General features: G+C 35.7%; 2 protein-coding genes across 2 annotated transcripts; one reads left to right on the top strand and one right to left on the bottom strand.

Annotated features, from left to right (window-relative positions):
* Positions 1 to 3,824: 3,824 nt before the first annotated feature.
* On the bottom strand, positions 3,825 to 6,113 carry LOC130470619 (F-box/kelch-repeat protein At3g23880-like). Its single transcript, XM_056841129.1, has 2 exons — positions 5,314 to 6,113; positions 3,825 to 4,769 (listed from the first exon to the last, which is right to left on the bottom strand). The coding sequence occupies exons 1-2, from the start codon at positions 5,787 to 5,789 to the stop codon at positions 4,016 to 4,018; spliced, it is 1,230 nt and encodes a 409-aa protein (XP_056697107.1). The 5' UTR covers positions 5,790 to 6,113; the 3' UTR covers positions 3,825 to 4,015.
* A 2,365-nt stretch (positions 6,114 to 8,478) lies between these two features.
* LOC110784180 (F-box protein At4g22390-like) lies at positions 8,479 to 9,833 on the top strand. Its single transcript, XM_021988615.2, has 2 exons — positions 8,479 to 9,131; positions 9,725 to 9,833. Exons 1-2 carry the CDS (start codon positions 8,479 to 8,481, stop codon positions 9,831 to 9,833), a joined length of 762 nt encoding a protein of 253 aa, XP_021844307.2.
* The last annotated feature ends 2,222 nt before the right edge of the window (positions 9,834 to 12,055 follow it).

Below are 12,055 nucleotides of genomic sequence, written 5' to 3'. Positions count from 1 at the left end.
TGACCTTGTGTATTTTGTAAATGTAGGTGTTTGGGTGCACAATTGGATATGAACGTGGCCTGTTGCCCAAAAGCCCACTTGGCCAAGTACAACATAAGTTAGCTCTTCCTAAAAGGCTCCACGCCCCATTTAAGAGGCCCAAGGCCCAAAGGAAATAAATTCCCTAGCTACATTTACTACACAAACACTATAAATATGTCGCCTTAGCACACATATCAAAGTAAGTTCATTTTATTGCCTTCACACATGCTTTTTCTCTAGAGAATTCTCTCGAGATCCGAACCTAGTGTTTACTTAGGCATCGGAGGGACCTTCCTCGGAACCACCCCGAGGTCAATAACCTTACTTGTGTGCAGGTATTCGTGGACTCGTTACACTCAAGAGAAAGCTAGAACATCCATACAACGAAAAGACCTTCAATCTGAATCTCATTGTTTCATACCTAGAACAATAGGTATACGTATGGCAACGGGGAACATTAGAACCCTTTTGGCATTGCCAAGGAGCTGTCAATTGTGTGAGTTGAAATTCGTCTAACACTCATATGATACTAGTGATGGTAGGACAATAAGAGTATGTGGCCGGATAAGATGAAATTCTTGAAGATATATCCATTGTTTTGTGTACATATTATGGTTTTAAAACTTGTAGCAGGCTAGCAGCAAGAAAACCTTGCAGCTAACGCCTCTCGTGATGGTTAACAGTGCAATTATTTAATAGATATGAGTCACATGACCTGTCTATGCCTTCATTTCACAATCTGAGATACTTCTCTAAAATGTGTTGCAGATGGTATTAAATGGTTCTAGGTTTGTGCTAAAGTTTACTTTTTTTTTTTGGGAAGTCAAAGCTAACTTTCTGATTTAGCTCTAGAGTTTGTTATCCGATCCCACTACTTAATAAAAAAATTGGTGGGTTTACACTTTACCCAAAATCTTGTAGATTTTATTAATCCTTCTGTATAAATCTAATATATATATCTTGTAGATTTTTTTTTTTAAGAGAAAATAACTCAAACCTAATTCAAACTAAATCATATACTCTTTGTTTACATGAGAAATTCTCGATTGGTTTCTATTTACTCAAAATATATTCTCAATCGAAACCTCAATTTTTACTCTAAATTATTTCATTAAGTCTTGAATAATAAATGATAATTCCTATGACTTGGCTCTCATTTAGCAATTACTGAGTAATGACTATGATTATGGTTATTATATTTATATCAACGGTCATGGTTCCAACTTTCAATTCAGATTCATCACTAGCCATAGTAGTTTAGGTTATTATCGAGTAATCTTCAATATCTAGATTTGTCGGATATAAGGAACCGATATTTTTTTTTACGCATAGCACACCCGGTTCATCGGAGCTTAGCTCCGACTACATCCGGATCCGACCCGGGTCGCACACCTTGCTTGTGGTGGGTGAGTCTCCCAACAAGAGTTTCTGCATACGGCGAGGCTCGAACCCGAGACCTCCCTTAAGCAGCATCAATACATACCAATTTGGTAATTTGTAATCTAGGTTAATCATCATTCATCGACTGTGGTATTTATTCAAAGGTGACAACATATTAGTCATCAATTTCAATTATACTCGAGCAGAAACTTTCGTGTAGGATCGCCTAAGAGCATCTCTAATAGTAAGCCAATTTGACAATTAGCTTGTTATGTCACATAAGATTTCAAGCTATTTCATTGTCTAGCTAGTTTGTGCTATAATGGCTAGCAACTAGCTTGTTATTTAAATTGGTCTCACTTGTCCCATTTATCAATTAATAATTTGGCAATTTTTGGGAGTTAGTTGTCAAGCAAATTAGCTTGTTTAAGCTAATTTGCTTGGCCAAACTAATTTATTACTTTCACTCCAATGGTGTAGCTACTAGATTGAAACTTTAATAAATTTCAAGCTAGTCCCTAGCTACAACCATTGGAGATGCTCTAACGGTTAATTAGACCACTTTTTTTTGGTACTAACTAAACTAGTGTAAAACATAACTAAAAGTAATAAAATAATAACTAATTGAACAACAAAAAAGTTAAGATATAAAGACAAACAGTTAAATTTATGAGTTGAATAGTTATTATTTTTGAACAAACTTGTCTTCAATATCTAGATTTGGATATAAGGAACCGAGATTTAGTCAAACTAGTGATAAGTGATAAGGCCACAACGCATACTCACTAACATGATCGGTTGTAGTTGTCAAATAACTTAATTGGTAACGTCTTAAAGGGTGTTACCAAGATCTGGGTTCAAATCATGTTTACATTATTTGTCGGTTTGCCATTTGTTGATCTCTTTACACAAAAAAAAACCCTAACAGGATCATACTTCGTACTTAGAAGGTTTTTCAGTGGCTACCACAAAATGACAGCCATTATAAATACAATCGATCTCAACCCTTCAATTACAAGGAGCAATCTTATCCGTTTATTTATTTGACCAAATAGTTTTTTTGATTTAATTATTACCAGAAAAAAAAATGATTTATCAAATATTCAAACCCATATATTTCATAGGAAAATTTGGTAATATTAATCCAACCTTTGGCCGATTTTCTTTTATTAATCCCACCTACGACATATTTTTTAATAATCCCACCTTTACTACCCGACGACTTTTATTGGGCTTAAGTGGCCGGTAATCGGTGAAAAAGTCAACGAGATGGTGATGAATTGATGATGATGACTGAATATATCGAGAGAGAGTACTGCCATGTAGAGAAATAATGCCGCTTACAACAGTTTTATGACCTGTTGGGCCCAATAAAAGTTGTTGGGTAATAAAAGTGGGATTATTAAAAAATATGTCGTAGGTGGGCTTAATAAAAGAAAATCGGTCAAAGGTTGGATTAATATTACCAAATTTTCCTATTTCATAAAACAAACAATCAACTTAAACCGATAATATGAAGACTAGAATAATTAAATAAGGAGAATCAAAATTCAGATATTATCATCTTTCTTCCACCCAAATCATCATAATATGTGCTTCAATTCACCCAAAAAATTTAAAAAATTATAACAACTGTTTTGTGATAATATACAAATTGATGATTATGCGAAATTATCTTGTTAGGCGATTTGCGATATTATCTTGTTAGGCGATAATGTTGATAAAGTTAAAAAAGTTAACAATTGATCATTATTGTGCACAATCATGAATTATCGACAGTTTCTAAGAAATTTGCGAAAATTTTCCATGGAAATGGTCCTGTACTCTTGCCAGGGATTTCTTTTAAAAAAAAATTATTTTGTATTAATTCTCATATTTATTTACTTAAATCAATGGTCCTGATTTTGTACTAAATATAGACGGCCATGAAGCCCATGATCAAAAGATTTCAGTGGCTACCAATTTAGAGTAGCCATTATACGTAAAAGTAACTGCTCTTGCGGCTGCGAAACCGGCTAAACAAACGACACCTCTGCAAGACTGCAACAGCAAGCTACAAGAAAAGAATCCCTTACGATCGATTAAACCACTACCATAATCACTTCTTTATGATTGAATGGTACAAGTGTACAACTACTAGAGTAGTTATAATTATAAAATCCAGTCTTGTAATTTCGCGAATTTGGTTGATTATGTCTACAACTATGAGATTGTGAATTCTTGTAGAGGTGTTGTTCTTCTATGAAAAAATCACGTTATTACGTGGCATATTTGCTGAATTATTAGAGCGCCACGTAGGATTACTAATGGTTTCGGCCAATTAAAAATAAGATTTCTAATTTAGTTTTGAATTAAAAAAATCGATTGCCACGTACATAATTAATTAGGTGCCACATAGATATTTTAATTAATTAATATACAACTCCATCTAAAGTCAAACATTCTAATAATTAAAAACTAATCTAACATATAAAATTGTTATATACATAAGAGTTTTATTTAAACCTAACAATTTAATAGAATCCGTGCATCGCATATGCTAAAATCTAGTTTGAATAATATGATGAATGTAAAACAGAAAGTGAAACTATTGAATCGATCTGTAATTGTTCTCCTAGCTTTTCATCGTCATGAAAGGTGAAACAAGACTTTCAACGTACAAGACTGCCGATGCTCCGTAGTCGCTAAATAGAGACGGTTCAACTTCAAAATATTCATGCTGCGTAATTTGATGATCACTCTTACTCCTACTTTTACTTTTACTCTTACTCTTTAGGTACAAACTCCATACATCCATGTTCGAATACGTCAACAACTTGACACTTTTCCTAAACTCATACGAAGTGAAAAAGATACATAAATTCTCAGGGCTCTCAACACCATCAAACTTCAAAAACTTGTTCCATGAACTTGTTTCTAGAAGCTTCCACACTTCTAGAGTTCCACTTACGTCACCATACACGGATGCCGTCATAGCAATACATAGATTATCCTTAATACTGCTCAAACAAGTATGGAAGATACCATGTGCGGATCGGATCATCTGCTTCCGAACCCGAATAAGTTCTTCGGGTGGGTTTACCGTCTTGAAGGTATCCGTTTCCATATCAAACCCTAGAATAATCAACTCGTCTTCATTATATGTTACTAACCAATGTGATTTCGCATTAGGTAAAATAATCCCAGAACATAAATAATTGTACACTAGACGAGTACTTCCCAAACTAAACCTATCATCAATATCCACATAATCCACATTGTGTTGTTTCCACTTTGTATCACAACTCCTCAACGTATAACTATGAACATGAATCACGTCACTTAGCTCCAACATTACTAGCTTGTAATCATCCAACGACGGGACGTACCTTGAGGTGAGCAAAAATAAATAGATATTCATATTTCCGATCTGAACTGAATTTTGCAATATTGTATAAATAAAGTTTGGAGACTTAAATAACAAAATACAAAATTACATATTCCATACAATATAAAAAATTAACAAGAATCGCCTTGTTCTGTTCACCTTATTTCAACTTATTTTAGAAAAAATAAGTTCAGATATATAAGCTCAGATAAATTCAGTTAAGTTCAGGAAAAATAAGGGTTGAACAAGTACAAGTTATAACTAAAATAAGTTTTGATAAGTTTGATAAGTTCTTCAGATAAGTTCAGAAAAAATAAGTGAAAATCAGGTAAATAGAACGCACCCTATGTTCATACGATACAATAATAAAGAAAATTACCGAATTTAGTTATTTCATCATACTAAATCTAAATTTATTAATACAAAAGATAAGTCAATTTCCTACAAATTTATAACGATTATTAGAAGAAAAATAAAAAAAGCTTATTCACTTCGCAAGGTATTGACAATTAAGAATTAGTTTTGCATAAATCAAAGAGACGTACCCGAAACCAAAAACACACCGCCATGGATATTCCGCGAGTAATTTTGGAATTTGACGGCATTCGTTGGTGATTGGATTCCAAACACAAATTCGACCAACATTTAGCCAACAACATTGTAATCCATTGCATGAACCAAGAACATAATAGTCAGGACAAAAACCCGGATAACTAATTCCGATTTTCGACATATCCAAGTGGAAATCTGTGGTGCTGAAATCATCATAAGAGATGTAAGTTAGTACCCTTTCTCTTGACAAAGACTTAGATTTTGATCGGACCAAAACCCCATTGTTAATATCGTTTGCTTTCGATAGTCGAAGATTCGATTCGATGAAATTAGGGGTTGAAATTATGGATCGCCATTGTTTACAAACAGTTTTGAATCGGATTAGTGATTTTGGTGGTAATCTTGGGAGGATGTTTATGATCAAAACATCATCGGGTATATTAGGGTTATTGTTTTCTCTAATCTCCATATTCTTCCCTTTGCTTTTTTTTTTTTTTTTTTTAATAACTTGAATAATTAGGTTGTTTCGATAATTGGTTGGGTTGTGAATTTATAAGTTTTTCTTCTCTAAAGATGGAGTTTTAGTAACATACCAATTTGGTAATTTGTAAATCTAGGTTAATCTTCAACCGTGGTATTTATTAGAAGGTGACAACATATATATTAGTCATCAATTTCAATTATACTCGAGCAGAAACTTTCGTGTAGGACCGCCAACGGTTAATTAGACCACTTTTTTTTGGTACTAACTAAACTAGTGTAAAACATAACTAAAAGTAATAAAATAATAACTAATTGAACAACAAAAAGAGTTAAGATATAAAGACAAATAGTTAAATTTATGAGTCGAATAGTTATTATTTTTGAACAAACTTATTATTAACTAAATCTCATAATTAAAATCTTAACTAATTGATCTCATTGCTTAAGTAATTAGTTTTATTGTTTAACTATTTGATTCAGTGCTTAACAAATTGGTTCGGTTGCATAACTAATTGGTTTCGTTTCTTAACTAATTCAATTTCAAACTTAACTAATTGGTTTCAGTGGTTAACTATTTAGTTAAAGTGCATAACTAATTAGTTCCAATGCATAAAAGTGGTATAAATGTTTAACCGTCTAGTCACTTCATCGCTTTTGGACTAGGCAGGCTGTTTTCCTAAAAGTTTGTAATACTCGAGAGGAGACATTTTTTTGGTCTTCCTTTGAATAAAAAGGAGTATAGCGCAGTGTACTCTATGCTCATGAAAACTATATCGCGCAAAATGCTTATTGAAGCTACTAATATAAATAACCCTAAGACTAATTCCGCACTAAGAGCATGTTCAGCCCTGTCTCGTCTTAAGACTTACTTCAAATGCCACATCAGCTTTCTACTAACTTTTAATAATTTTTTATGCTCTAAGACTTGCTAAAAACTCAACTAAATTTATCTCTTCACCCCTAAGACTCAATTAAGATTTATCAATACATGTACATGACATCACTCACTTTTAGGATGACATCACCCATGTGAGTGTCCAAGTCTTAAATTGAGTCTTGAAAAACCAAGACTCCACTTAAGACTTTGTTAAGACAAAGGGAGATAAATGGGTGAAATTATGGAAGTCTTGTCTTAAGATAATATTGATGATGTCATCCCAAGTCTTAAAACTTAGGGTTGATCTTGCTCTAAGTAGCGTTTTAATGTGGTACGAGTACATATGCTCTTTGAGGACGCTTACGGATATGTTTCTAGCTTAACTAACATCCAGGACTCGAAATCGTTTTCTAACTCAGGTTTCAAGATTTTAGGCTGATATTTGATAATGACATTATTCAATATATTGGTTGTAAATTTGATCCACAATCATATCCTCATTTGCTTGATTGATCAGCATTTTTGAGTAGAGAGCTAATTTAAGTAGTGTTAATTAATTCATACGACCCCTCAAAAAAAAAAAAAAAAAAATTAATTCATACGAAATAGTATACTAATATGAATATAGTGTCAAGTAATTAATGTTAATTAAACCAATATTATAAGTATATGATAAACTTGTATTTACAAATTCATTACATATTAGTTCGATCATCATTATCGATTATTAATTACTACGTTAATCGTTATTAATTCATCAAAAAATGTTTATGAATACGAAGTGATAAGTTCTATTAGTCATTAGTTTATTGTTATCGATGATTAAACTAAGCCATATACTATATATTCACTAACTCTATTGGGCTGTCTTAAAATTTTAACACTTTTACAATTCAGTTCCTCCCTTGTCTCCAAGGTAAGACATCCATATTATAATTTATAAACGTATTGAAAATTGTGATTTTACTAATAACTCGATATTGTTTATAATTTGTATCCGAATTAACCCGACTCGACATGAACCCGACTCGATATGAACTCGACCTGATAATCTGATATGATATGAACCTGTTACGTACCTAGCTAAATCCATTTACAACCCGACGTGTTTCAACCCGACCCGACCATAATCCGACTCAATCCAACTATAACTCGACCCGATATGAATCCGATCCGATATGAACATGTCCCGATATAATCTGTCTAGCGCTGTTTACAACTCGACCCAATTTAACCTGACCCGATTATACCCGTTCCGATATGTACCCGATACGATATTAAATTAATTAAATTTATTATTTGAGCTACGTACATCCCCTTTTGATGCTCCTTTATGATTACTAAAATATTTAAATTTATTATTTAAAAAGATAGTAATATGAATTAGGAAAAAATCTATCCTAAAACTCCATCTTTTGGAAAGAAAAACTTATAAATTCACAACGCAACCAATTATTGAAACAACCTAATTATTCAAGCTATTAAAAAAAGCAAAGGGAAGAATATGGAGAATAGAGAAAACCCTAACCCTAATATATCCGATGATCTTTTGTTCACTAACATCCTCCCAAGACTACCACCAAAATCACTAATCCGATTCAAAACCGTTTCTAAACAATGGCGATCCATAATCTCAAACCCTAATTTCATCGAATCGAATCTTCAACTATCGAAAACAAATCATCAAAACAGTGGGATCTTGGTCCGATCTTTATCCAAGTCTTCAACAACAGAAGGGGTACTAACCCTAACCTCCCTATCTTTCGATGATTTCACCACAAAAGACTTTAATTTCGACATGTCGAAAATCGTACATCGTTATCGAGATGACCACACACTTTTTGTTCTTGGTTGTTGCAATGGATTACTCTGTTTCTGGCTAAGTGCTCGTATAATCTGTGTTTGGAACCCGATCACGAACGAATACCGAAGACTTCCAAACCCACCCGTGGTATACTCTCATCCCGGGCAGTGTCTTTCCGGGTTCGGGTACGTCCCTTCGTTAGACGACTATAAGCTAGTATTGTTAGAGTTCATCAATGTCGATGATGGAAATAACTTGATCCGGGTTTATTCTTACACGTTGAGGTGTAACGAGTGGGAGCTCATTCGGGTTGTTGATGATATGTTTGATTCGCCTTTCCCGGATAATCCGTTATACAACTACTTTTGTCCCCAATCCGGGGTCATTTTACCCAATTCGAAGTCACATTGGGTCGCCAGACAAAACTACAAAACCCGAGACTGTAACTTGATATTAGCTTTCGATTTGGTGACAGACACCTCTAACACCGTAAAGGTGCCCGAAGAACTCTTGTTACAGAGTGGAGAACCATCGATGAAAAGGTTTCTTTATTGTTTGAGTAATATCGATGATAAGCTATGTATTGCTGCACATGGTATTCGTTTAGGGGACTGTACTGATTCCCTACAAGTGTGGAAGCTCGAACGGTACGGAGATTCGAGTTCTTGGAACAAGTTTTTATGGATTAATGGTATTGAAAGCCTTAAAAGTTTATGTAGCTTTCTTACTTCGTATATGTCTAGGGATGGTTTGACATATTTGATGTATTCGAACACGAAGACAGGCATATATAGTTTTGGAGGTGAACTCTGCGCAGAGTACTTACTATTCACAGTTCCGTATGTTGAAAGTCTTATTTCACCTTTTATGACAGCGGAAAAAGGTCTGTTTAGCTAGGAGATGTTCCATATTTCACTAGTTTTCTATGCACGCCGAGCGTTTTTTTAATTTAAAAGAATACGATATCATGTCTAATTGGTTAAATATTTGCCCTTTTTATTGATTAATCTTCCTAGTTTTTAATGTATAACTTGTTGATTTTGATAATATCTTTTAAATTGAATTCCTTTGTAAGTTGTATTATGTTTATGTTTTCTATTTAAACAAACAGTAAAATAGACAATTACTCTTTTTTGGTATATAGGGCTCTCCTCCTTAGATATTGTCTTTTCAGCTTATTTGTTGCACCCAATAAAATATTGTTGACATTGTTTCGATCTGTTAATGACTATATTTGCAGATTCATTAATGTTGTTTGGTTCACCTTTCACCCTCCAACATTCTTCATTGCACCAAATCTGAATGTTGGTGAATTGAATACAAGAAAGATGATGGGTAGTATTGTGTGAAGAATTATTCAGGTATTGAGGTAAAGCCCACCCAAGCCAACAAGAAGATCATCCATTTCATACACATACACACTCCCGAAGATAGGTTTAAGTATTTTAGCTTCCATAATCACTAACATAGTACGTAGTATATTAATTTATTGCTTTCGATTACTAAAATGCATGTTAGAGTAGCGGCTGAAATTTTGACCATACATGCACACATGTTAAGATATGTTAAGATATTAGATATTATTCTGTGAATATTCTGTAGAGTCCTAACTATGGTAAGTTACCTAATGTGTACCTAGGGTTTAGGTAACTGAGTTGTACTATATATACGTGTGTTATTAATGAGAATGATACGAGATTACACAATATTTGACATGGTATCAAGAGCCTAGGTTAAAAACCCTAGATTTTTTTTTCCGCACGAGTTTGAGAGAGTTTGAGAACAGCGAATTCCTTCGCTTGTTGAGTACTGCGTTCTGAGGAGTTACAAATTCCTAGGGCATAACAATGGGTAATGACGAGGAGCCACCACAAAAGACAATCGCCGCCGCCGTCGATCTGGACTACTATCTTGGGTCAGGTGACGGCCCCGGTATTGTCATCACCCCTGTAAAACTTCGAGGAGCGTCGAACTACGATGAGTGGGCCAAAGCGGTTCGTCGCTCGATGATTTCAAAATTCAAATTTGGTTTTCTTGATGGGTCTGTGAAGGAGCCCATTACGGACGAGACGAAGATGAAACATTGGATTGCGGTCAATTCGATGGTGGTGTCTTGGATCACAAACACCATTGACGAGAGTTTGCGTTCGAATCTGGAGGACTTTGATATTGCTCACGAGTTGTGGAGTCATTTGAGGACGCGGTACTGCGTCGTGTCGGGCACCAGGGTCTGCCATATTAAGATGGCTCTGAGTGGTTGCAAGCAGGGCACGTCTGAGGGCGTCATGGAGTACTATGGCCGCTTGTCGAAGGTATAGAAGGAGTACGTACAGTATGCACGAGTTCCCAGGTGTGTATGTGCGGGTTGTACGTGTAATATAGCGAAGCAGGTGGGGGACATTCACGATGAAGATCGTCTGCACTATTTCCTAATTGGCCTGGATGATCACTATGAAGCCATTCGTGCACAACTGTTAGCACGATCGCCGTTTGTTGCATCGACATTTCTTAATTTTGTTGCCATGATTAAGTGTCAGTTTAATAGATCCCTTCGAGTAGTACGCAGTGATAATGGTACTGAATTCAATTGCTTACAAAATTATTTTCGTCAACATGGGATTCTGTTTGAGTCGTCGTGTGTTGGGACGCCTCAACAAAATGGGAGAGTCGAGAGAAAACACCAACATATTTTGAATGTTGGGAGGGCGTTACGTTTTCAAGGAAATCTTCCAATAACATTTTGGGGGGAATGTATTTTGGCCGCCTGTTACTTGATAAACCGTACACCTACCCCGATCCTTGACAATAAAACACCTTATGAGATGTTGTTTGGTAAACCACCATCGTATGTGCCTATCCGCGTGTTTGGGTGTCTGTGTTATGCATATAATCTCCGGTGTAAAGGGGAAGTTTGAGTCTCGGAGTCGCCGATGTGTGTTTTTGGGTTATCCGTTTGGCAGGAAGGGATGGCAACTTTATGATCTAGAGACACATGAGTTCTTCGTCTCACGGGATGTCAAGTTTCATGAAGGGACGTTTCCTTTTGTAGATGAATCGGATGTGTTGCCACTGGTGCATGATGGTCATGGGGGGATTGACCATTGGAGTTTGGATGAGAGTGGGACTACGGGTCCTGAGACCGTGTCGTCGCCTGCAGGTGATACTGCTGGGGTGTCGCCGCCTACAGGTGATACTGAGGGAGTGTTGTCGCATCCGGGAGCTGATGAGGGGGTGTCATTGACCAGTGGCGACGACAGGGGAGTGTCGTCGCCTGTGAGGGAGGAACAACAACATGAAACACCTAGTCGAGTGGATTCAGACGTCGTCTCCTCACAGACAGGTGTAGAGGAGACGACGGGTAGTGACGAGAGTGAGACAAGGCAGTGTGTGGAGGATACGGAGTTAGGAAGGGGGAAGCGTGCGAAGTTTCCGTCGACAAAGCTGAAAGACTGTGTGATACATACAATACGGGAAAAATATAGTACTTCCGACAAAACACCTACGGCGTCATCACTCTCAGGTACTCCTTATCCTATCACATATTTTGTTAATTATGAGCGTTTTTCGTCAA

The sequence above is a fragment of the Spinacia oleracea genome, chromosome 3 (assembly GCF_020520425.1).
Source record: "Spinacia oleracea cultivar Varoflay chromosome 3, BTI_SOV_V1, whole genome shotgun sequence".
Lineage (NCBI taxonomy): Eukaryota > Viridiplantae > Streptophyta > Magnoliopsida > Caryophyllales > Amaranthaceae > Spinacia > Spinacia oleracea.
The sequence above is the reverse complement of the archived record's forward strand: the minus strand, read 5'-3'. Positions and strand labels throughout refer to the sequence as shown.

What these genes read in the sequence shown, in the direction of transcription:
- LOC110784180 (XM_021988615.2), top strand. Translation starts at nt 8,479, where the DNA reads ATGTCGAAAATCGTACATCGTTATCGAGATGACCACACACTTTTTGTT. An exon ending in CAAGTGTGGAAGCTCGAACG is followed by an intron (nt 9,132 to 9,724) that starts GTACGGAGATTC and finishes CTATATTTGCAG; the next exon opens with ATTCATTAATGTTGTTTGGT.
- LOC130470619 (XM_056841129.1), bottom strand. Translation starts at nt 5,789, where the DNA reads ATGGAGATTAGAGAAAACAATAACCCTAATATACCCGATGATGTTTTG. An exon ending in CGGTGTGTTTTTGGTTTCGG is followed by an intron (nt 4,770 to 5,313) that starts GTACGTCTCTTT and finishes GCTCACCTCAAG; the next exon opens with GTACGTCCCGTCGTTGGATG.